Source organism: Oratosquilla oratoria, chromosome 25 (assembly GCF_046742065.1).
Source record: "Oratosquilla oratoria isolate Oo_2021 chromosome 25, ASM4674206v1, whole genome shotgun sequence".
Classification (NCBI taxonomy): Eukaryota; Metazoa; Arthropoda; class Malacostraca; order Stomatopoda; family Squillidae; genus Oratosquilla; species Oratosquilla oratoria.
This window is the reverse complement of record NC_134801.1, coordinates 12,370,067-12,397,827: the sequence shown is the minus strand read 5'-3', so window position 1 is coordinate 12,397,827 and position 27,761 is coordinate 12,370,067. Positions and strand designations below refer to the sequence as shown.

At 37.6% G+C, this 27,761-nt stretch overlaps 2 protein-coding genes across 4 annotated transcripts in view; both read left to right on the top strand.

Moving 5' to 3' along the window:
- The window catches only part of LOC143038817 (dipeptidase 1-like), a 959,386-nt gene that overhangs the window by 42,294 nt on the left and 889,331 nt on the right, over positions 1-27,761 (top strand). The window lies entirely within an intron of this gene.
- On the top strand, positions 24,162-26,391 carry LOC143039020 (uncharacterized). The gene is made up of 4 exons (XM_076208867.1): positions 24,162-24,489; positions 24,581-24,829; positions 24,917-25,150; positions 25,220-26,391. Exons 1-4 carry the CDS (start codon positions 24,162-24,164, stop codon positions 26,389-26,391), a joined length of 1,983 nt encoding a protein of 660 aa, XP_076064982.1.

Sequence of the window (27,761 nt, the reverse complement as noted above, 5' to 3'; positions counted from 1 at the left end):
TAGTCCAGCTTAATAGGCTACCTACTCCGTGTGAAGCTAATTTAGTAAGTAGCCTTTCGTGGGAAACGGTATCAAAAGCTTTTGCAACGTCTAAATATATTAAATCTATGTTTTTTTCTTTTGTCATAATTCGAGATGACTATGTTGTAGAATTCGAGTTAGTCACGCAAGAAAGTTTAAGTCTGAATCCATGCTGGCTATCATTTATCAAACAGTTACTTTCTAAATGATATTCGATAGCATCTCTAATGATAATTTCCATCATTTTTCCTACGATTGAAGTCAAGCTTATAGGCCTGTAGTCATTTGGTTTCTTTATGTCGCCGTTTTTGTATATGGGAGTAACGTTAGCTAGCTTCCATTCTCTTGGAACATCTCTAGATATGATGGATTTATTAAAAATCATTTCTAATGGAACAACAATCTCATTTTTCATTTCCTTTAAGATTCTTGGATACCAACCGTCAGGCCCTGGTATTTTATTAACTTTGAGTTTCTCTATACACCTTTTAATTTTTTCTTTTGTTATATATACCGTAGTGAGAAAGTTCACCCCATATTTTTTCACAGGTTTCAGTTTGTAGTTCCATTTGACCGTCAGCAGATAATAGAAGGCCGATGTGATTCCTAATAACCTTTTTATCTCTAATGTAACTATAGAATTCTTTTGGGTTTTCTTTGGATTTATCAGCGATATTCATTTCGTATTGTCATTTTCGTTTTTCTTTTATTGTCTTTTTTAAATCTCTGTATGGTATATTCATTAGGTGCACCCGAGCACTTGTATTTCTTATAAGCCTGTCTTTTTAGCAATACTTTTTTCAGTTTCTTTGTCGAGCCATTTCGGGCGAGCCTGAATTGGGGGGACGTCTGTTTTTAAACGGGATGTAAGTATGAATCATCTTAGTAAGTGTATTTTAAAATATTTTCCACATCTGATCTCCAGGTATTTTGCTTAATTTTGCCTCCCAGCCTGTAAGCTGAAGCTCCTGACGTAGTTTTATGAACTGAGCTTTACTAAAATCGGGTATTTCAGATATACAAGAATCTATTCTATTTTTTTTAGCTGTTCGAATCTAACTAAGTTGTGATTGCTATTTGCAATAGTTTCACTAACTTCTACATCGGTTATCTTGCTTTCACGGCTAGTGATCAATCGGGTTTTTAGAAACACAAGTATCTATTCTAAATTTTTTTAGGAGTTTGAATCTAACTATTTGTAACAGTTTCACTGACTTCTACATCAGATACCATGCTTTCGCGGCTTGTGATCTATAGATCGAGTAAGTTTTCATGTCTTGTGGGCTCTTTTACATGCTGAACCAAGTAATTGTCACCGAGAAAATCTATCAAATGACTACCTACGTTTAAGGGTCATCAAATCAATATCAATAGAATTGAAATCACCCATTATCAATTAGTTCCGGTTGCAGAAACTAGACAGTTCTTGAAACAACAGTTTATCGTCTGCTAATGATAATGTTTTTGACCTACATATTACACCTATATTAATTTCTTTCCCATTTGTTTAGGGTAATTCTACCCACAAACTATCATATGCATCCAGTTTTACTTTCTTCAAAACACGGGTATGGACATTGCTTTTAACGTACCCCCACCTTTCTTGTCGTTTCTATCCTGATGAAAGTGTTTAAATCCCGCAATATTAAATTCAGCTTCAAACTCTTTACCATCTAACTATGTCTCGGTTATTCCTATTATATCGAAATTTTCGCTTTTGACATACGCCTGCATTTCTTGGAATTTATTTCTAATACTACGAGCATTAAAGTACATGTTATTAAGAAACTCGTGATTATTTCTTTTTGACCCGTTTTGTATTTCAACATCAGGCCTTACATTATAACTTGTTCTATATTGACATTTGGTCCATCATTAACATTCAATGCTTCATGGGTATTTTCCCCATCCCGGACATCGGGTTCCTCACGGTCATCCGATCTCGTATGTATACCTTGCCTCCCTACGTCACTGCGTTCCACACCGGCCACCCGTCGTTCGCTGACATTCTGTTCGGCATCCTTTCCTAAAATGATATTCTGTCCTCTACTGACATTATAATCTACCGTGATATTTTGTTCTCCACTATCATTGCATACCATCGTGATATTTTGTCCTCCTCTATTATCATATCCTATCGTGATATTTTGTCCTCTATTATTATTACATTCTATTGTGATATCTTGTCCTTCATTGATATTATATACCATTGTAATATTTCGTCCTCTATTATTATTACATCCTATCGTGATATTTTGTCCTACATTGACATTACATCCTAATGTAATATTTCGTCCTCTACCGACATTATGTCCTAAAATGATATTTTGTACTACACTGACATATTGCTCTACATAATTGCTATACCCTACTCTGTTTTCTCCAGTACACTCTGTTTCCCCTTCCCTTTGAGTTTCTAACCCAAAAAAGGAACTAGTTCATAACAAACACTCACAATGAGGTTTGTAAGAACATCTTTGCCTCTGCGAGTAAGGTGGATCCCATCAGAAGCATAAACGTCATGAGGCCTGAAAAAGAGATACCACGCATCAAGAAAGTGGTATCCCAGTTGCGCGCACAATCGTGATATCCTCTCATTGATCCCTATGACTCTACTGTTCCAACACGTGCCCGCATAGATCCTCGGAAGGATTCCACAGACTACGTGACAGCTCCCACGCTCCTTCATCTCCTGAAGAAAGATCATGTAATTCTGAACAAGTTCCTCTGATCTCACCCTGCCCACATCGTTACTTCCCGTATGAACAATCGTAACCGTGTTCGTCTGCATTTGCTCCCAAATGGTCTGGGTACTATCCCACGGCCCGGTTGACATACAAGCTTGCAACGTCGTTTAGTCTTCCGCTGCAGGATGTCGTCATAGCCTCGCACCATGGAGTCCCCCACCAACAAGAACTCCTGATTTTCAGCCACCTCATCCTCCAGCAGAACAAAACGATTGGCTAGAGTCAGCACTTGCTCCGCAAGGCATTCGCTTACCAAATGCGGGTTCGAAAACGGAACTCCACGGAGTACCACTCGCTCACGGCAGTGCCAGAAGTTGAAGAGGTGGTACGCTCTTTGGGTTGTGGGGAGGATTCACTCTTTTCACAGAGCGCACTCCTGAGAAGACGAATTTCCTCCTCACACCTCCTGAGACGATCCTCCAGGTTCACACAACTTTACAAGCCACTTCGTTCCTAATTCGGCGATACAAACGGAATATATATATATATATATATATATATATATATATATACATATATATATATATATATACATACATACATACATATATGTATATATATATATATATATATATATATATATATATATATATATATGCATAAGTGAACACACTACCCGTGTTCTTATTAGCATATATATATATATATATATATATATATATATATATATATATAAAACAAAAGAAAACAAAAGCGGTCACTAAATAAAGTAAATATACGAAGCTTAATCTACTTACCTTATACTATTACTCCTACCTTTGGAGTACAGTAATAGACTACTGTTTTGATTCTAAATTACTAGAACACTACACTTTATCTGATAATTGTTACTGTATAGCACTATACATATACAATTACAAAAACACGAAACAATCACTTGTCACTATTCGAAGATATAAACTTCACAAGAAGTATTCGCTAGCTGGTGTCTCGGCAGGAGACGAGTCCTCAAGGCTGAGGTCACGGAGCAGACTCATGAGGTCATGGAGCAGACTGATGACGTCACGGAGCAGACTGATGTGGTATGATAAGTCCTCATAGTATAACTTGGGATACTTGGATTCCTTGTGTTAAATGTACTCTGAACAACCAAATTAACATAGCAACAGGTGAAACACCTTATTTTTTTTATTTTTGAGGACAAAATTCTTCCATATGAAATCTTGATTGTAGAGCAGAAACCTGTGCATAATATAGATGATTACATCTCAAATAAGATACATACATTTCAGGTTATACACCGAAGAGTAAGAGAACAAATGCAGGAATATACACAAGAGATGAAAAAGCAACAACTCAAAATAACACATAAAATATAAAATAGAATTAAAAATAGGAGCTTTAGTCATAATCAAATTACATACACCTCATAGTACACTTTCATCGAAGTACTCAGGTCTATATAGGATAATCGATTTTACAGGTGGAAATAGATACAAAATCTTACACTTAGAAACTAGGGAAATATCAATTAGTAAATTAGATGATATAAAGAAGGTTAAAATACTATTTGATGATGAGGATACATGTGACAATGAGATTAAAGAGACATAGTGTATTAGTTTTAAAGATACACTAAATCTAGAAGAGAATAGGGAGTATGTTGATAGAATATTATGTGAATTGATCATTAATCCAAATAATTTTTACAAATAGTATTCATATTGTTGAAATGTATGGTGCTTGATTGTGATGGGAGACCTGAACTACTGGGACCTTTGTGTTAGACAGATGTGCTACCTTGAGCCTTGGTCAGTCATGAAAACTTGGACCCTTGCCAATACATAAGGACAATGCAAATAAGTATTGAACCCTTTTATTTTGTGAAGCATTGAAATTTCTTTTGCCGCTTCACTAGTGCGTGTCCTAGAAAAAAGTGAGATCTCCCTCAAATTATTCCTCTATATAGTTATTCTCAGTCTCCTCTTTTCTTCCATAATAATTGCTGCTCTAACTTCAGTTTTTATATTCAGGAGGATGTCAACACTTAATGCTGTTCAACATGTACCTGCTTGATTTTTTTTTTAAAGTGTTAGACATTTATGCATTTTGGAAGGGTTACTTATTTCTTTGTTATGTGTGGCATATGTTTTGATAGCACCATCCATTGAAGGATAATACTTTTAACATTTTTGCCAGTTTATGCAGAAATAATTAGCTTCTCGTATATGATATTTTCCAAGAATATATTTAAACGAACCCTGTATGAGGGTGGTAGAAGGTGGTTGGTCGGGACGACCATGGGTAGCTGCCGAGCCCTGTAAGAGGCTGGTAGATAAAGATGGACAAGTAAGGTAGATAGAGGGGTAGGTGGAAACAATTTCATTTTTATGAGTTTGGTAAATAATAGCCGCGAAGGAGTTGCATAATCTCGCTCCTCGTCTAAATTTTATAAACAACCGCTAGGGATCAGATTTCAATGCTGATGTGACAATATATAAGCTAAGCCATTCATGTATTGATATCGTGAATGCCTGTGTAAGCCGTATTGCTTAAGACGTTGTAACAGTCTGATTGGAGAAAGGGTGGAGGAGGAGAAAAAATTATTGGTTCATGGGAGTAAAGTCACACCCTTACGGGAGGCACTTAGTTGTAACAGTAAAGATCATTGGGCTAAGAGAGTCGTGACGTCGGTGCAGAGGTGGCGTAGGAAGTGAATTGAGGATCCCAGATGGGAGTCCCTTGGTGTAAATTGACAAGCCAAGTGTAATATTATTCGGGAAGGGAAGAAGAAAAAACTTACCTCCGTTTAATTCACCCCATAAAGAAATATTACTTCCTACAGAAAGATATGGTGAAAGACAGTGATGAAAAGAAAGTTGAAGGTAAAAAAAGAAATACAAAACCATAGAAGGGAACAGTAAAAACTGAGGTTTGATATGTTTACATGGTGTTTGGTATTTTATACCTGTTATTCGTAGCATGCGTTTGTTTGTATTAGCTGTTGGTTGATATGTACAGTAGTTTTTGGTAGATCTATGTGAACTGGAGAATTTGTAGTTTATTATTTGTTTTACGTGTTGGATGCTACGTTGATTTGAAGAATTGGTGATCACTTTGTGTCTTGGTATGTAGGATCTGTTTAATGCATTGCTTCTTTTATATTTGTATGCACTTATTGTTTCGTTTGTGACATACTATTTATATTAAATGTGTTTACATTTTGATTATGTGTAAATTTTGGGGGATTACAAAGGATTACAAAGGCGGAGCATGCCGACAGGAGACCTTTTGATCCATATCTAGGTCGGATGCAAAAAAAAAAAAAAAAAAAAAAAAAAAACATATTAATAATAAAATAAAAAATAAAAAATATAATAATGTAAACAACAAATAAAATACATAAATAAATGCATAGGTATAGTTAAAATAACAAACAAACAGGTAAATAGCAAATAATAAATTGACATATAACTAATAATAAATGAAAATCAGACAGACAAATGATAACAAAACAAAAACAAATAATATACTCGTAAGATAAATTATAATCATTACAGCATCTTACTTAGGTATTTATCTAAATGATTCTTAAAGCTTCGAACTGAACTACATTGCACTACCTGTGCAGGAAGTTTATTCCATTCATTAACTACACGGTTGGCAAAGTTGTTTCTACCTACTTCCAAATTGAATCTATTTCCGGACAGTTTGAGACCATTGTTTCTTGTCTGATTCTCATTCAATGTGAAAATTTTGTCACTTTTGATGTTATCAATTCCCTTTAAAATCTTAAAGACCTGTATCAAGTCACCTCTGAGTCTACGCTTTTTTAGGGAAAACAGATTCATGTGCTTTAGTCGATTTTCGTATGATTTATTTTTGATATTTGGAATCAGTTTTGTGGCTCGCCGTTGTAATTTTTCCAGTCTGTCAATGTCTTTAATGAGATTCGGTGACCATACGGAAACAGCATATTCCAAATGTGGACGAACTAACGATTTATATAGCTTGTTAATGAGTGATGGACTTTTGAAATCAAGAGCTCGCGCAATCAGTCCCAGAATCTTATTTGCTTTCTCAGAGGCTGAAATACACTGCTTGGATGATTTGAGGTCGTTACTGATAATTACGCCGAGATCTTTTTCACTATCCACTTTTGTTAATGAATTTCCAAATAACTTGTAATCGTACTTACTGTTATTTTTACCTATGTGCATTACCTTGCATTTACTTGTGTTAAATTTCATTAGCCACTTTTCAGACCATTGCTGTAATTTATCTAAATGGGTGTACTTTATGTGACGATAGATGAAGAGTAGTGTCGCCTGGATAGCACTGTGGGTGGCTGGAGACTGACGGTAGACTGAAGGTGTTGATTCGTAGCTGATGTTGTTGGCCTTAAATATTGCTGGAATTGCAATTTTCGGTTAATACATGATATGTCTCGGGCGGAGGGTGGCGGTGGGTTTATGCAGTTGGTTGTAGGTGCTGAGGAGGGTGGCAGGTCCAAGCTTAACCGTTGCGAAGTTACTGGTCGTGGGTGGAAGGGGAAGTGGAGGATAGCAGATAGAGTGCTGAGGTGGTAAAGCGGGTCCGAGCTTAACTGTCGCGAAGTTCCTGGTCGTAGGTGGAGGGTAGTAGGTAGAGTGCTGAGATGGTTAAGTGGGTCCGAGCTTAACCGTCGCGAAGTTCCTGTCCTAGCTTGTCACGAAGTGGGGTGGAGGCGGGTGGAGGGCAGGCTCTCACCCGGCTCCTAAATTATGAAAAGGGAAATTAGTGGGAGTAATAGTTGATACTCACGATGACTGATGACGTTAGTTGGGGACGGCGTGTGTGGATTTGCCTCTAGACGAGTCGCATAGGCCTAGGGTCCTCTGGGTCTTGACTGAAGTCGTTGAAGTACCGGGTCGGCCTAACCGAACTAACCGTTAACCAGTCCCAGCTAAAGCATATGGGAAATACTCTTAAGGAAATGATAAGTGATAACTAGCCATCACTTTCAATAAAGTATATATATATATATATATATATATATATATACATACATACACACACACGAGCACGAACCACAGGCGGGAACGAACGGCTAGAAACGAGCTCTGATATACAGCGCTTTTTAATAAATTCGAAGGAAACATCTAGCTTGTTTTTACATTCTTTTACATTCGGGGAAGAGAGCTGTGTTTATCAAGTGATCAAAATGATAAAATAGAATAAATTCAACATTATTGTTAAATACACAAAATGGAAAATGGTGGAGGAGAAAGTAGAAAAAGTGAACCAATGAAGAGAAAATTGGATGTAAGCAGAGTGGAATCACCGTTGGGGGTCATACCTAAGAAATCTTGTGTGATTGAAACCCCGATATTAACTCAAAGGTTTGATAATAATGTATTTTAAGGTTGTATAAAGGAAAGTGGAATACTAGGTAGAGGTTTAGAATCGGAAAGAGCCTCTAGGCATAAAAATGTTCTAAGAAATCGGGAGATTGCAGAATTAATAGAGAAACTAATTGATCTGAAAGTTTAATATAGGGCAATGTACAGAGAGGTGAATCAGCTAAAAAAAATCTAATACCAAAACTAACAGAAAGCTTGATGATCTAGAAAAGGAATTAAACATAGCCAAAAGTGAAAACGAAAGAATGAAAAGTGAGGATAAAAACAAAAATGAGGCTTTGAAAGAAGAAGTGAAAGAACAAATACAAGCGGTGACCAAGAAAGTTAGAGAAACAATTAAAGAGACAGATCTCCAAGAAATAAAAAATCAATGGAAAATAGAACAAGAAAATAAAAAATTAAAGTAATTAAGGAAAAAGAGAGTTGGGTCAAAGAAAGTGGATAAAAAAGTGCATAGTACTTTATGGTATTAAAGAAAAACATAATGTACCTAGATACCAAAGAGAAGAAGAGGAGAAAGAAATTGCAAAAGAAATTCTGAAAGAGATACAAGAGGAGGGATAAGTTATGGACAAAGATATAGAAGAAGTACATATAATGGGACAATACTCTAAAGAAAAAACATAGACCACTAAAAATCAAACTATAGTCTCAAATGATAGCAGAGGTACTATAAAAAAGCTGGCAAATAGTGAACATTAAAAAATGTATGGATAAAAAAAAAAAAAGAGCGATGAGGAAAAAGAGAGGGACTATGAAAAGAAGCAAAAAAAAAAAAAAAAGAGCGAAAGAGAGAGAGAGAGAGAGAGAGAGAGAGAGAGAGAGAGAGAGAGAGAGAGAGAGAGAGAGAGAGAGAGAGAGAGAGAGAGAGAGAGAGAGAGAGAGAGAGAGAGACAGAGAGAGAGAGAGAGAGAGAGAGAGAGAGAGAGAGAGAGAGAGAGAGAGAGAGAGAGAGAGAGAGAGAGAGAGAGAGAGAGAGAGAGAGAAGAAGAACGGAGACCGAAAATTATTTTTTTTAGAGTACTAGACCTGAGGCTGAGAAAATGGTATATATATATACATGTATATATATATATATATATATATATATATACATAAAAAAAATCTCTCTAAAACCTTCCAACCTCCTACTACGGAAATGAGTCATCACCGGAAACACTAACTCCCGGGGACACATCTGACTCAGACTCAGAGAATCTTTACAAAATATTACCAAGAGAATCTTTACGAAATAACGCTAAGAGAATCTTTACGAAATATTGTCAAGAGAATCTATATACATAAAAACGGAATTACGGAATTCTGACAAAAGAATCTTTACGAAATATTAATGAGAAAATATTTACGAAATATTGCCAAGAGAATCTTTACCAAATGTTAACAAGAGAATCTTTACGAAATATTACCAAGGGAATCTTTACGAAATATTGGTAAGAGAATCTTTACGAAATATTGCCAAGAGAATCTCCACTCCACTAACATAAAAAAATATTTCTCTCTAAACCTTCCAACCTCCTACGCAAGGCCGGAAACACTAATATTACCATGGAAAAAGAAAGTGGTGCTAACAAGAAAAAGAGAATCTTTACGGAATTCTGACAAAAGAATCTTTACGAAATATTAATGAGAAAACATTTACGAAATATTGCCAAGAGAATCTTTACCAAATGTTAACAAGAGAATCTTTACGAAATATTACCAAGAGAATCTTTACGAAATATTGCTAAGAGAATCTTTACGAAATATTGCCAGGAGAAGTATTACGAAGGAGTCTTGAAAATCTCCTAAAGGAGCCTTCAGTCTCCAAAAGGAGTCGTCAAAGTCTCCCGACGTTGTCGTCAAATTCTCTCGCGAGCAAAGCGAGCTACGCCGTAGGCCAAGCACACCTGGCGAAGCTAGGTCCGGGTGCTTTTATATATATATATATATATATATATATATATATATATATATATATATATATATATATATATACATATATATATATATATATATATATATGTATTGTTTCTCACCCTACGCCTGGTAGGAATAATCTTGTCAGCGGCAGCTCTTGACTAGTCGTCTCCATGTGTCTCTATCCTCGTAGATCTCTCTTTCTTGCACTTCTAGTAAATTTGTGTCTCTTCTTTCTAATACTTCCTAAACACCTTTTGTCCATCTGGTCCTGGGTCTCCCATATATATATATATATATATATATATATATATATATATATATATATATATATATATATATGTGTATATATATATGTATATATGTATATATATGTGTATATATATATATATATATATATATGTATATATATGCATCTACACTGAATGGTTCCCAGCGATCAATTGATATCTTTATTCAACCACAAACAACTTTTAATTCCATAATTTGGAATTAAAAGTTGTTTGTGGTTGAATAAAGATATCAATTGATCGCTGGGAACCATTCAGTGTAGATGTATAATCTATCCCACGTGCACATACTAGCTAAATGCGATATCATAGCGGAGGTGGGTTGAACGCGATATTTCGTGTAGATGTATGTAATTCGAGCATACAAATATAAGAAAATCGTACTCAACTTATATCTCTCTTGATAGCGCATTGGTTTAAGTCACTGTAACTTTGTTACGGGTTAGCTGGGTTCGAATCCTCGGCTCGTCCACGTTTCAATTTCCAACAAAATGTCTCCATCGAGCGATTCTTCAGTCTCGATTGCGATGGCATGGAATTAAAAGTTGTTTGTGGTTGAATAAAGATATATATATATATAGATATATATATATATATATATACATAAAAATATATATATATATATATACATATAAGGAAACATAAACAAAAAAGGAGAAAGGAAAAAAAGTGTTACAATATTTGTATGTTACATTATTTGGGTCGAGTGTTTGTCTCTAAGTACATACATAAATACATACATACATATACCAAAGGCTTTTTCTCCCTTACACGGGATGTAGCCATAAAACAAAGTAATAATAATGTATATCGCCCATTAATTGTCTGGCTGTAAGTACACACGCTTGGAGGGAACAACCCTCTATGCGTAGTTTACACACACAACCATATCGCAAACAAAAATAACACAATTACATTCACAAACCTAAACATAATCTTTTTCTTCTACTGAAATTATCTTGATTTCTAAATTTCTCTCCTACTACATCTTCTCATTTCAGTTTACCTACCACTAAAATTATTTCTAATTTCTCTATCTTTCCCTACAACTAAGCCCCCTACTCATTTTCTAACTTTGTTGGATGATGATAAGAAGAATAAATATCCCTACATAACCTCACGGTTACACGTATTAATTCCAGCCTCCAACCCCAAGTCTCCTGCCCACCCCTCCAATGCCACAGTATAAATTTCTCTATTTTTCCCTACAACTAAGCCTCATATTAATTTTCTAACTTTGTTGGATGAGGATAAGAAGAATAAATATCCCTACGTAATCCCAGCCTCCAACCCCAAGTCTCCTGCCCAGTCCTCCAGTGCCACGACACCACGAAATAAATATCCCTAATCGCCCGGTGGCAGAAGCCCTCTTTTATACACAACCACTATCTTTTTATTTTCATACAGACATTTCTTCCTCTCCTACAACTACCGATCCCGTGCGAGCGGGTGGTCTGTCCAGCTAGTCGACAGTCAACTCCTCACCAGCTCTCCAAGAACAGAAAAACAGATCATATATATATATATATATATATATATATATATATATATATATATATATATATATATATATATATATATATATATATATCACAACTAACACCACAGTCGGGCGAAAGAGAATTGAGTAAGCGAAGCTATATATTTACAAATGTGCTACTACATTGCATTACAGCGATATATATATATATATATATATATATATATATATATATATATATATATTACATTAAGTAATATATATATATATATATATATATATATATATGTGTGTGTGTGTGTGTGTGTGTGTGTTTTTATATATATATATATATATATATATATATATATATATGAGTGTGTGTGTGCGTGTGTGTGTGTGTATTTACCTAGTTGTATTTTGCAGGAAGGGGAGCTATGCTCGTGGTGTCCCGCCTTTGTTTCTCGCAGTGTCTAGTTTACTTTTAAAATCATGAATGGTTTTTGTGCATACTATTTCATTATCCAGTTTGTTCCAAGTGTCCACTACTCTATGTGGAAAACTGTTTTTCTTCAGTTCTCTTCTGTAGCTATGTTTTTTATTTTTTATTTTTTTATTTCCATGTTCTCTTGTGTTTCTCTTGTCCCAGTTTAGTAAGTCCTCTCTATCGAGTATCTCTGTGCCTTTCATTATTCTGTAGATGGTCAGTAGGTCACCTCTTTCTCTTCTTTGCTCCAGCGTCGGTAACTGCAGTTTAGCCAATCTCTCCTCATATGATAGGTTTGCAAGTGCAGGTGCTTTTTTTGTTGCTGCTCTCTGGATTCTTTCTATTTTCTTTATATTCTTTTTGGTACTGGTTGACCACAATGTCGCCGCACACTCTTAGCAAGTTGTAAGCCTCCCCGACAATTTTGTTAATCTGTTTATCATAGGACAAGTCGTTTGTGATAATTACCCCCAAATCTTTTTCGGATCCTGCCTTCTTTACCTCCTTGGTTCCAATTGTATATTTTCCTGATATTCTGTTTTTGCTTTTTCCAAACTCCATTATGCTACACTTCTTAGTATTAAAGTCCACTTCCCATTTCTGACTCCAGTTCCATACCTTATTCAGGTCTTCCTGCAGTGCTTCACAGTCCTTATCAGTTTCTACTTTCCTTAACAGTTTGGCGTCGTCTGCAAAGAAGCTCATGTAACATTTCACATCCTCGTCCATGTCATTCACATAAATAGCAAACATTATTGGTGCCAATACAGATCCTTGCGGTACTCCACTGATCACCTCTTTCCAATCTGAATATTTTTCTCTGAGCACTACTCTCAACTTTCTACCAATCAGGAAGTCCTACATCCATTTAAGTAGGTTGCCTTGTATTCCTCCTATGTGTTCCAGTTTTTTTTTTTAGTAATTTTCTGTGTGGTACTTTGTCAAAATCTTTTTGCAAGTCTAGGAAGGCACAATCAGCCCATCAATTTCTTTCTTGCACTATGTCTATTAGTCTTAAGTAGAAACATATTAAGTTTGTGGTGCATGATCTTCCTTGTCTGAACCCAAATTGTCTTGGGTTGATTATGTTGTTGTCTTCCAGATGTTTTACCCATCTATTCTTGATGATTTTCTCACAAATTTTGGCTATAGTGCTTGTTAGTGATACTGGCCTATAGTTGGTGGGTTCTTCCTTGTTTCCTCCTTTATATATTGGTACAATGTTAGCATTTTTCCAGTGTTTAGGTATCTTTCCTTCTTTGAGTGAGCTATTTATTATGTTGTATATCTTGTCCGTCAGTTCTTCTTTGCATTCCTTTAGAATCCAATTTGCAATACGATCCGGTCCATGTGATTTTCTGACGTCAAGCTTTGATAGGTGTTCTGATATTTCTTTTTGTGTTGTTGTAAACTCACTCATGTGGGGAGATTGCTTGTTACTATCTTCATCCCAATTTTGTATTTTCTCTCTGGTGAAGACGGATTGTTCATGACTTCGGCCATTTCTAATTCTCCTGTGTATTCTATATTTCCTTGGCGTAGTTTCACCATTTCCTGTTTGTTTTTAAGTTTACCATACACATATCGATAGAATAGTTTGAGTTGATCTTTGCATTTATCTATAACATCCTTTTTATGGTTCCTTTTCTCCTCCCTTCTCACATTAACATACTCATTTCTATAGTTTATATAAATTTGCCATTTACTAGTTTTTTTTTTTTTAATCTTTTCTCCACCTTTTCCAAGCTTTGTCCCTTCTGTCTTTTGCCTCACTGCATATTTTGTTGAACCAACATTTGATGTACTCTCTCACTCGCTTTTGTCTTGGTACATACCTGTTTACTCCTTCATTGTAATTTTCCATCAAGATATTCCATTTCTCACCCACTTTTGTCTCTTCCATATAAAATTTATCCCAGTTTGCATTCCGGAAGACTATCTTTAGTTTTGCAAAGTCCGTTTTGTTGTACATCAATCTTCCTTTCCTATGCTTTTCATTTCTCTCCATGTCTATTTCTTCCTTTAGTACAGTTTCGATGAGTATATGGTCACTGTTTCCAATTGGTGTCTTGTAATGGATTTTGTCCACAATTTCATGTTCTTTTGTAAATATTAAATCTAGTTTCGACGGCTCTTCATTGCTTCTGTATCTGGTGTTTTCACTGACCCATTGAGTCATTGTGTATTCCATGGTCGTGTCCAGCAGTACATTACCCCACAAGTCGTCTCCTCCTCGCACTGTCATGTTATCCCAACAAATTTCCTTGCAATTGAAGTCCCCCACAATTACCAGATTACCCCTGCCCATTACTATCTCATTTAGTGATTTCCTTGTATCTTCTAGCATTTTTTGTATGTTCGTTCTCTTTCCAAGAGTTCGTGTGTGTGTGTGTGTGTGTGTGTGTGTGTGTGTGTGTGTAGACTAGTGTTGTCCTACATTGGATAGAGGTGTTGGGAATAAATATATTTTTTTGTTCTTCTCTTTATTGTATCCCGTCCGTGACTGGTCATTTTCATCAACGGGGGTAACGAGGAAATTGCGTGGCGGTTGCCAACAATTCATTACACTTACAATTCTAAACATCTGTCTGTTTACAAATATTTACATTGTGGAACTGATTATGGACACTTAGTACTTATTTTAACTCTATATTTTTTGTATACAAGAAGTAATTAATCATAATAACTTATATAATCTATATGGTTAAATCTGCCGGTTGAGATGCAGGTATTTTCGGCGCTTGAACCTCAGGTCATGTCAACTTGACTCCGGGTCAAATCACACGATAGGTGGTCCGATAAAGCTTGCTGCTACCACCAAGATCTGACGTATAGTAGCCAATGAATGCGCGTGTGCACACTAGTATAGATTGAATAATTCTCAAGGGCAACTACAAAAACATACCCACATTTCTTGCAACAGATGCTCAACACGGCTACCATTCGATGACTACAGCGAAGTTAACGCTCAAAGAAAACAAAAATGTAAGAATTTGACATATAAGATGAATGTACATGGATTTGAGCAATTTAATTTTAGGGAAATACTACTGTCTAAAATAAGCTTGAATCATGGATACATGTTTATCCCAAAAAGGATGAAGATCAGAAGCAAGGTGTCCAAGAACATTGAGAATCTTTTGGTTCTGGCGTTTGTAACCTTTGATGACTACACAAGTGTGGTGCAGGGAAGATAAAGTCTCATTGGACTTTGTATTTATTGAAGCAGGAAGTTCCAGTATCTATAGATCGGGATGTAATCACGTATGGGGAGAGACTCCTGGTGGTCCCTCTAGGGGAGAGTGTCTCCCCTAGTCTGTATGTGGTGACGCTGTCGCTGCTTATATATGTGAATAAGCATGTCTGGTGTGGGGTTTACAGTAGATCTTAGCTTTGAGATTTATACAATACTATTTTTGTGTTAGCTGTATTGCAATGGGTGTATTAATATTGGTTAATGTGTCATGAAATGGTGTATGGTTTGCAGTTATGATTATTATGAGGAAATGGTTAATGATCTGTCTGGCGACACTATGTACTTACTTCGGTAACTTTCCGTTGGGTGGTGGCGTGATGTCTGTGTCAGATGTTTATGATTTGGGAGTGTGGATGTCAGCAAGATTGGAGGCATGACAAAGGGCCATTTCCTGTCGGGCACCTTACATGCATGTGGATTTCGTGTCAGGCATGTGATGTACCGTAATGGTTAGTATATAGATACATTGTCTCCCCGACCTCTTTGAGGTACGTCCTCATACCTCGGGTTAAGGTCGAGACGGTGGAGGTTTGGCATATAATTACATAAGATATATGATAAGGTGTCACGTCGCTAGTGGGAGACATTGACTTGTAAAAATCCATTATTGGCTTGAATAAGTTCTAGTAAAGTGAGGGGCTTTATGTATATTATCATATCCTGGAATGTATTTAGTAAGCTATGGTAAATGTATTTATTTGCACTAAAATTTTGTTCCACTTTGAACGTCAGTATCTATTCTCTTTGAAGAATTGGCAGTGAGTCATCTGAGTAGTTATCACTTTATGTCTTGGTATGTGGATTCTGTTTAATGGATTAGTTAATAATTGTTTTTCCTATATGCGCATGCACTTATTGTTTGAATTGTCTTTATTTGTTTGTATATATTTGTAAGTTTGATTGTTATTAGTATATCTTAGGAGTGTGAGTACGTGTAAAAAATTGTCATTTGGTACTTTACGTAACGAAGGCTATTGTTGCTGTGGAATCCAGATGCACTGTCTGGTAACTGGAGACTGACGGTGCATTGAATGAGTTGATGCTAGCTTGTCCAAAATTTTGTTGGCGAAGCAGTTTTGTTCGCTTGTTGATGTCTCAGGTGGAGGGAGGAGGTGGGCAGACGCGATGGTTGGAGATCGTGGCCGACTTTCTGGTGGCCACATTCAACCGATGCGAAGTACATGACATAGGAGGAAAAGTGTTATAATAGATTAGAGCTTGGTTCAGTGACAGAAAACAGCGCGTCACCATAAATGGTGTAAAATCCAGGTACGGGAATGTTTCTAGTGGGGTCCCCAAGGGCTCGGTTTTGGGTTCTTTATTGTTCATTATGTACATAAACGATTTGGACAATGGAATTAATAGTGATTTTAGTAAGTTTGCAGATGACACTAGAATAGAACGCCTAATTAGGTCAGGAGGCGACTACGGGATTCTGCAGAATGATCTTAATAAATTGTTTACATGGTCAGTAAAATAGCAAATGGACTTCAATATCTCAAAGTGCAGCATATTAAACATAGGGCTATACAACCCCAAAAATAGATATACCTTAGATAACACGTTTTTAGAGAAAACTGAGTGCGAGAGAGATTTGGGAGTTCTAGTGAGTCCTGACCTTCAATCCAGGAATCAGTGCATTAGCGTTAGGAATAAAGTTAACAGAGCATTAGGTTTCCTTACTAGGACGGTTACGAATAGAAGTGCAGAGGTAATTATCAATCTCTAGCGTTAGTTAGAACCATCCTTGACTTCAAGATACAGTTTTGGTCTCCGGCTTATAGAATGGACATCGATTCACTAGGATCAGTACAGAGGAGAATGACCAAAATGTAGATAGTATTACTTACGGAGTGGGTGTGCGAGAAAGCTTCGCGATGTGTTTGATGACGTTGCGTGCCGGATGGCTTGTGAGGTCGGTTGTGGCGCTGGAGTAGGTGGAATTGCAATCGTCGCTTGGAGGGGACGGTTCCAGAGGGATGGTGTGTCGCTCACTGGAAAGTGGCTGGTGTACTCGAATTAGGTGCGAGGGGCTGAATGAAGTCTTGTGGGTTATTGAATAGATTTATTTTTTTTGTCTGGGTTGGATTTCGGGGGGTTGATTGAAGTATTGAAACCCATGCGTTGGGCTTAATTGATACTGGGATTCGACGCGTTGCACTAGTTGTTCTTGTGATTTGGTTGGAGTTTCTTGTGGCGATACGTTGTGTTGATTAAAGTCTTGAAGCCTGTGATGGTATCGTACCATTGTGTATATTATATTTATGTACTGCGTTGTAGCATTGTACAATTATCGTTGTGTATTATACTTACAAATTATTCAACTGTGTTTGTGTTTTCTCATTACAAAATTATCATATATTTATTGGACATCAATTTTACTAGATTGTATTAATCTATTACAACCCATGTACCTTTTGTAAGGAGAACCAAGCGAACTATGTATGTTTCTTTTATCTGTACGCACGCATTTTTCGATTGCAGTGTTTTGGTGAATTGTAACCTAATAAATTTTCTTACGTGTAGTGAGTTTTTTTTTTTCTATTCCACAACATTGTGGTGGCACGCAGTAAAGTCAGTTTGCTTATTTTGAGCAATCTTATACGGTGGGCAATTCTTGAGTGATAAGAACTTTAGTGAACTTTAGCTGGACAGCTTCATAGCTCGCGTGCGGTTATGTGGCCCCCCTTTTTGCAACCAGGTAATTAATAACAGTGACTTTGGGAATTATATATGAACAGTGTATTCTACGTGGGCGCCATGTATTTTTTCTTCATTCCATGTGGTCTCCGACTTGGCATCCTGCCTGGATTTTTGGATATCGTAGTCACTTATGTTAATCAGACGTTCAACTACTATTACTGTGTGTGTAGTGATTCATCTGGAGGCTTGGATGACAAAGGATTAATGAACAGATTACGTCTACACGGATCGCCTCCGTTTTGCCGGTTTCAGTACGCTGCCTTTTCACATTAACTGTATTGTTCACTAGTGTTCAATCTTTTATATATATATATATATATATATATATATATATATATATATATATATATATATACACACAGTATATTGTTATCTATACATGCATGCATGTCAAATTGTAATATTTTGAGTCTGTCGTCATAATTGAACAAAAGTTCATTTCTCTGGCCAGGTTGCCATTTGTTTACATCATGTTGCTTACGTTAAAGTTAGGGGGCTATCTTTGTTATGTCACATTCGGCCATTTTACTTAATTTGTTTTGTGTATGGTTATCCCTTGCGGTGCCTTTTCCTTTGTTGTGAGTCATAGAAAATTGGTATTATTATTTGTATTTTTCAGGCAAGAGTGATTTCTTTGCTGGTTCAAGTTTTCCTTAATGGGGTATGTGTTTATCTAAGCGGTCACAATAATTAATGTATGTATTAAGAATTTCTTGTTTTTTGTTTGTTTTGTTTTAATGCTACTTAGGAGAAGATTACAGTTACCTCGAATGTGTCTAAGCCCAAATTGTCTTCGTTTATTAGTCACCAACTTCCATCTCAGACGATGGCTCATAGATTTACCCTTTTTCATCAGGATCCTTCCATAGTAAGTTTTCGGATCAGGATCTTCAGTATAAGACTGCAGATTTTATTCACCAACGCGAAGATAGTATTAACAATACTAATATAACTATTAGGTATGAGAAAATCTCATTCGTGAAATCTCAACTTGAGCCTAACTCATTGGCAGATTAAATTATGTCAGCTTCATGTTTTGACCCCAAAACATTGAACTATAATTATTCTACTTTTAATGTTAATTTCCTCAAAATCTTTTCTGATACACCTGTAGGTGATAATTTCCAATGGTGATAAAAGTTAGCTGATGTCCTTACATCCCGATTGGGAACTCTTAACTATATGAGTGCTCAAGCCTAGGCTAGAAAGATCACTTTTGATGCCTTCAAGTCATTGTTTTATTCAGATTGAGTAGCTAAGGATGCAATAATTTTGGATTTTGGATAGGTTCCGCTTTATTTTGGATTTTCCTTTTATATATTATTACTCGTGCCTTTTTACAGGAGAGCAAAATCTTCTCTGAGCTATAAGACGGATGAGTCCCTATCATCTTTTGCAACACGGCTTTCAAGTAAACTAAAGGATGTGCCTTCTGGTTCTTTGTGTATCAGCAATATACAGCAACATACCTTTGTTCCTAGTTCTTTTCCATCCCCTCAGTCATTAGTACCTACTCAAAGCTCTCCTTCGTCTACATTTACACCTCCCGTACTTACATGTACCTATTGTAACAAGTTAAGTCACTCAATCGCTTTTTGCTTTCGCCGTAAGCGTCACGAGCACAATTAAAAACAGCCCCCTGTCCGTAGAAAATTCCCTGATGCCTCTAACGTGACACGTGATATCTCTAGAGTAAACTTAGCTACTGTCATATCCATGGTCAATGTAAATATTCGATTGATCAGTGTTCAAATATTCTGAAACTTCTCAGAGACTTCTCATCAACTTAGGCTAACCCAATCCCATTTTCATCAGTGCCCATATCACAAACTAAGGGATTGACCAATAATAGCCGGTCTCAGATAATCCCTTTGGTGATTGCTAAGTCTTCTTAATAACTCACTTTCCAATTTCTTACGGAGAACACACCTATTTTAGTCTTAGTAAATACTGGTGCAGAATGTAGTCTTATAGGTAGAAAGGCTTATCAAGCTCCCAGGAATTTGTACAATATTCCCTTATCTCCTTTTTGTAATAATTTGTATTCTGCCTAAGGTTCTCCCTTGGCTATTCTTGGATCTGTTCGCATTCCCTTAAGTTTTTCCTCGCATGCTACATTCTTCCATGTTACTTTTGTTGTTATTTCTGTCATTGCTCTTATGTGTGATTGCCTTTTGGGTATTGATGCTCTTACAGCTCATGGCATAGATAGATCTCCTAGGCGCCGTGTAGTGACTTTTCATAATTCTGTTATTCCTGCAACGGATAGGCCAGTTTCATATATAGCTCACCTTCTGTGCATGGTCAGATCATACACCTGTCTTCAAAGGGTTCTAATTGTTTTGAGTCTCCTATTCTTTCTTGTGCTGCTGTTGTTGTAGGCGAGGATTATATTGGGCCTTCAAGTTCAGTTCGAGTCCCGGTGTGCATTTCAGGTGCTCCAATTGGGTCTGACGTCTTATCTCAGCCTAACTCTGTACGTTTTCATCGTCTAGTATTGGAAGGAACTCTCTTCACTATTCGTGAAGATCATGTTACCACAACTGTGGTAACCAACGTCACTGGTGCTTCTATCATTCTCTCTCCTGGCAGTCATTTAGGTTTCTTTGAAGTAGTTGACGTTGACAGCCTCTGTGGCTCAGTCTCCACAAGCAAGTGACACAGCTTACTTGGGCTTACTTGGGCTCTAAGTATGCGACGTATGTAGGTGAAATTTATTTTCCTGATGAAACGCCTCGTCTCATTAAACTGTTAGTGAACCCCGTCAAAATTTGACTTTACCTGGTGGTCCATTAGGAGTTACGGATCGTGGTGCTTATAACATTGATCTTCAGCCAAGTGTTTGTCCTGTTTATGTACCCTCTTGCATGTTACCTCACTCTCGTCGATTTTTAGCACAGTCCTTGGTTGACAACTTGTTACGTGAAGGTGTTGTACAAGAATCTCACTCAGAGTGGAACTCGCCGTTCCTCCTGGTGCCTAAGAAGGATGGTTCCTTGCATACTGTTATTTATTATAGACGAATTAATGAGGTCACTATTCCAGACCATTACTCTTTGCCTGTGTTAAGTGATCTTTTTCCAGTCCATTGGGACATGTAATACGGTGTTCACCACCATAGACTTAAAGGCATGTTTTTGGCAGATTCCCTTTGAGGAGAAGTCTCGTAAGATCACGGCCTTCTCGACTCCAATAGGACATTATGAATGGCTTCGTTGCCCCATGGGGTTAGGGAATGCTTCCTTGACTTGCCAGCGCTTGATAACTCCATTTTTCATGACCTAGTGGGGAACGAACCTTTTGTTTACCTGGGCGAATTAATCTTAGTCTCCAAGGGTGTGGCAAGCCACTTCAATAAGTTGTTCATGGTCTTGCAACGTTTTGCTGATGTTGGATTGAAACTCAATTTACCCAAGTGATCTTTTCTTAAGTCTACCATCCAATTCCTAGGTCATGTTGTAGAAAAACATGGTATGCACACCACAGATGATGAAGTCAAAGCAGTTAGGGATTTCCCTACACCTAGGTCAGTTGAACATGTACGTTCCTTCCTTGGACTGGCAAGATACTATCGCGAATTTATTAACAATTTTGCTTCAATTGCATCTCCCCTTACTCGTCTCTTCAAGAAGGATACTTCCTTTCAGTGGCGAGATGCTCATTAGGAGAGTTTTGATTCATTAAAGTACGCCCTTACTGAGGCGCTTGTGTTGGCATTCCTTGTTTATAGTATTCCCTTTACTATTTGTGTAGATGCTTTTGGTACAGGTATTGGAACTGTAATTATGCAGCAGGTAGATGGATGTAAACCCTATGTTACTGCATATACTAATCGCATTCTCAGCAAGCCTGAGTCTCGCTACTCTATTACACATCTAAATGTGTAACAGAGTAACAGAGTAGCCACATCACTGTTATTTCAAGAACTGTCTAGTTTCTGCAACCGGGATTTATTGATAATGGGTGATTTCAATTTTACTGACATTGATTGGATGACCCTTGAACATGGCCATATAGGTAGTCGCTTGATTGATTTTCTTGGTGACTGTTAAAGATACGACTATCGCCCTGCAGTCGCCCTGCTAGGTGGCCTGTCGTCTGCTTCCCGCCATTTCTATATTTACTTGTTTTGAATTGGTTAGATTTGATTAATACTACCATTATCATTATAATGGTCTGCTATATATTTTTGATATGATTATGTTTGTGCATTTATTTGGATCCAGGGAAAGAGGGTAATTATTTACCATCTTTGAAATATCTTGTTTTCGTCAGCAAATAAACAGAATCGACGCCATATTTTTTATTTGAATCCCGCTCGATTTTTCTGGTAAAGCCGGGCTGATATTGTGAGGTTTTTGAACATTACATTTGGTGCCCAGATCCGGGAAACCCTATCTAAGTCCTTTAAGAATAAGGTTAACCCGTTTTAAGGCTTGACACGATGTCGGCCAATTTACAAGAAGCTAAGAAAAAGAGAGCGTCAGCCAAAGGCTGGGTGACGCGAAGCGTCAAGGAATTAGAAGATTTATTGAATGATGACGCTACCAGCCTCGAATTATTAGAAGCTACCATTTGCATATTTGACAAGAGGCTTGCAGATCTTGAGAAGCACCAGACGGCAGTGGAGTTGGAATTGAACTCTGACGAAGTAGAGTCAGATATGGATGAAACTGACAAGTTTCAAAGATCCGCCAGGAAGATTAGAGCAAAGGCTGCCAAGCGCCTGAAGGATATGACTGTTGTAAGTGATTCTATCTCCGTTTCTTCTAAGGATAGATCAGAGGTTAGGTTACCTAGTTAAGAGCTCTATAAATATGCTGGCGAAGCTATAGAATGGCAACCCTTCTAGGACCGCTTCGAAGCTCTGGTTGACCAGAGTAACTTGCCTGTTATAAGCAAGTTCTCATACCTGCAGTCCCTCCTTCGAGGAGAGGCACTTTCTGTCATTCAAGGTTTGGCGCTTACCTGCAAATTATAAGACAGCATGTGAACTACTCAAAGAGAGATTTGACAGCACAGAAAGAATCATATTCGCCCATGTGTCGGGCTTAATGAACGCTTATTTGACGTCTAGAGCTAAAGGAGCTAATCAGTGTGACTCCCTATGGAAGTTACGAGACCAACTGTTGCGGCATATAAGAAGTTTGGAAGCCCTTGGGTTCAGCGGTAACCAGTATGGCATGGTGTTGACTCCTATCATCGTAGCTCGCCTACCACAGGACATCCGTCTGGAGTGGTCGAGGGAAAGTGCTGGACGTGAAGGCGATTTGGACTGGTTAATGAAGTTTCTGCAAACCGAGATCCAGCGTCGTGAACGATCGGAGATTTTTAAGGATTTGTCCATGGAGAAGAGCAACGCACCACAAGATGTCGAAAGAAGAAAAGTTAGTTCGGCTTCAGCTTTGCAGACGTCAGCTGAAGAAGGACCACATCAGTGTGTATTTTGTCAGAAAGGACACAAGTTCGAAAAGTGCAATCAAATATTGAGATTGGATATCCTTAGACGTGAAGAGAAAGTGAAATCCCTAGGACTTTGTTTTAAGTGCCTCGTCAAAGGACATATGTCCAAGGACTGTAGAGGAAAAATGAAGTGTGCGCAGTGCTCCGGATATCACAATGTGTTGTTTTGCAGAACAGGCAAAACAATTTGTGTCACTAATAATTCACCAAGTAGACAGGGTGTCGCCCACACCCCCAGTGAACAAGTTGATAATGCAGTCAATACTGGTAGTGGTACTGTTGAGCATGTTGGCATCTCTCATGATCAGAGAGTTAAAAGGTCCACTGTCTTGCAAACTGCTAAGATCAAGACTCTAACTAATAATGGGAAATCTATTGATGCTATTGTCATGTATGGTTTAGGGGCAGACACTACTTAGGTTACATCTAAGTACACTTCATACTCGACCTTTGGGAATAAGAAATCACAAAATAGAAAAGAACGGAATGTATATGATATGAAATTGATTGACACTCAGGGTAATCCTCACTCAATATTAGCGGTCGAAGTTGAGACCATTTGCCCACCCTTAAGCCGTCAAAGGATTCCCTCTGATGTTTTGCAGTCCCTTTCACATCTACAGTTAGCTGATGACTATGGACGTGATCGTGACCTCACTTTGGATATAGTGATTGGTGTGGATAATTACTGGCGTTTTGTTTCCCCAGAGAACCTTATAAGATGTGATGGTTTAGTGGCCTTTGAGTCTGTGTTTGGTTGGATATTGTCTGGTTCTTGTATGAAAACCCAGGAAAAGAATGTATCTCACCAGATGTTGTGTATGAGTACTGCTAAACCTGTTAATGAATCTGAGCTCCATAAATTTTGGAGCCTTGAAAGTATTGGAATTTGTGCTGGGAGGGATGTCTCCCAAAGACCGAGTGTTAGATAATTTTGAGAATTCAGTTAAGTTTGTTGATGGCAGGTATGAGGTTGCTCTTCCTTGGAAAAGTGAAGTTTCTAAGTTGAGTCTGCTTGAAAATGAGACTGGAGCAAGGAAGAAGTTAGCTACGCTTAACTCTAAGTTTGAAAGGAATCCTAGTTTAAGAATTGAATATGATAAAGTTCTCAAGAGTTATGAGGACAGTAATATCATAGAAGAAGTTCCTCAATCTGAAATGGAAGGTCCCTATCCCATTTACTATATGCCTCATAGACCTGTAGTTAAGGAATGTGTTTCCTAAAAAATTAGGCCTGTGTTTGATGCTTCAGCAGTGGGATCTAATGGTGTTTCTTTGAATGACTGTTTGGAATCTGGACCTTCACTAATCCCAGATCTAGTTGAAATATTACTAAGATTCCGAAGATGGAAAATTGGCTTGACTGCTGACATAACCAAAGCCTTTTTACAGATTAGAGTTCAGCGCTCAGATCAGGATGTTCATAGGTTTTTGTGGCAGTGCGGACAATCCATACGTGTAATGAGGTTTGTAAGGGTACCCTTTGGTAACACCAGTAGTCTATTTTTACTGAATGCCACTCTTAGACATAATTTGAATTGATATCCTGTTTCAGTGACAGTGCAAGAGCTCCAGGAAAACTTGTATGTGGATGATTGGCTCTCAGGAGCAGATACTGTTGAAGAAGTCAATACAATGTTTCGTGAAGCTCAGAGTATATTATCAGATGCTGGCATGACTTTGTCCAAGTGGAATTCTAACAGTAAGAGTTTAACTCATCAACTTAACCAGTTTTTTGAAGTTGGTGAGACTACAAAGTTATTGGGAATGCATTGGAAAGCCTCTAAGGATGTGTTTTCATTCAAGGGACTTAATTTGGATTGTAACTTTGACTTGAATTTCACTAAGAGGAACTTATTGAGTCTGATTGCTCGACTGTTTGACCCACTTGGTTTAATAAGTCCTTTCACCATGTATGCTAAAATACTGTTTCAGGAAATTTGGCGTCTAGGACTTGGATGGGATGAAATCCTATCACATGACTTGCAGCTGAAATGTCAGCTGTGGATTGATGGTATTCAAAGTATTAAGACATTTGAAATCCATAGATGTTATTACCCAGATTCATCTTTAAGTTTATTAGTAGGATTAGAGGTACATGCTTTCAGTGATGCATCTGAAAAGGGTTATGGTAGCTGTGTATATCTACGTATACCTAAATCAGATAAGGAGTTTCATGTATCATTTGGTATGGCTAGGACAAAGGTTGCTCCCATCAAACGGGTTACGTTACCCAGGCTGGAACTTCTTGGAGCCTTGTTGAGTGCTCGTCTCAGTCATTTTGTAAAATCTGCCCTACGTTTGAATGATTGTGTAAGATTAGTTTGCTGGACAGATTCTAAGGTGGCTTTGTTTTGGATAAAAGGTAATCCTAATAGGTGGAAGATGTTTGTTGCTAACAGAGTAACTGAAATTCAGACATTAACATCTCCAAGCAATTGGTTCCATTGCCCTGGTACAGACAACCCCGCTGATTTGATGACCCGAGGTCTTTTGGCTGATCAACTAATTTCAAATAACATGTGGCTTGGGGGTCCCAATTGGTTATCTAGTTCCTCATGTTTCCATGCTGGAGCTAATATTGATGATGAGACACACATTTTGGCTCACACCTGTAAAGAGAGTAAGGGAGAGGGAACAGCCTTGACTGTTAATGAGAAAGCCACATCTGTATTTGACTTTAGTAGATATAGTGAATTTAGCAAAGTTATGAATATTGTTTCTTGAGTTAAGAGGTTCATTATTAATTGCAAACCTGATGGCACAAAACATTCTGGCCCTCTCACTTATGAGGAGTTGATCAAAACAAAGGACAATATTTTGATCTGTGTTCAGAAAGAAAGTTATGAGAATGAAAGAAATGCTTTGTCTCAAGGAAAACCCCTTCCTAGAAATTCTTCCTTGATAAAATATGACCCCTTTATAGATTCTAATGGATTGCTGAGAGTCAAAGGTAGACTTCAGTATTCTGACTTAAGTTATGACAGCAAGCACCCCATTATAATTCCTAATTGTCATGTGGCCAAACTTATAGTACAGTTTCAGCATAACCTTTTGAAACATGCTGGTGTTCACACCCTCATGTCCACCATTAGAAACTCTTACTACATTGTTTGATTGAGACAAGTGGCCAAAGGAGTTTGTACAGAATGTGTTGCTTGCAAGAGATTTGATTCAAGACCATGGGTGGGGAACCTTTTTGTGCATGAAGGCCACCTTACAATTCATCGTCCCACATAGAGGCCGCACTGAATTTTTTTTTTCTTAATTATTTTATCCCTTTTTAGGGGATTGACATCACTGAACACGGCTAACTTTGCTTTCGTCCATGCGTGTGGTGTATATTATAAGTTTCAGGTGTATAATGATTTCAGGCTTAAAAAATATTCAAGGTCTTTTAGAAAAATAATTTGTATATCAAAGGCCGCAGAAGGCCGCACTTGATGGCCCGGAAGGCCGTATGCGGCCTTAAGGCCGCAGGTTCCCCACCTCTGTTCTAGACCATGTAGTCAGTCAGCCCCTCCTTTGCCAGAATTGAGGGTTAAATCTACCTTCTCCTTTGCAATAACTGGATTGGATTATGCGGGTCCCTTGTTTGCAGTTGATCAACTATCTCAGAAATTGTATTTTTTGTTGTTCACTTGTGCTGTTACAAGATCTGTTCATTTAGAGTTAACAGACTCACTTTCAGTGCCTGATTGTCTTTTAGCACTACGCAGATTTTCTGCCAGGCGTGGACTTCCATCAGTGGTGTATTCAGATAATGCCAAGGCCTTTAAAAGTGTTGCCAAAGCTCTTCAGCAATACTTTAATATCTTGAGTCCCGAGTGGAAGTTCATTGCTCCCAGATCCCCATGGTGGGGAGGCTGGTGGGAACGACTTGTGAGGTCAGTTAAATCTGCATTGAAGAAATGTCTTGGCACTAGATGCTTGACTAAATGTGAGCTTGAAACAACCTTGTTTGAAGTAGAGGCTTGTATCAATTCAAGACCTCTGACTTATGTAAGTGATGATTATGATGTAAAGAACCCTTTGACACCCTCACATTTTCTGATTGGTCGAGTAGCTGGATTTCAACCTCATATTTCTGATGAGCA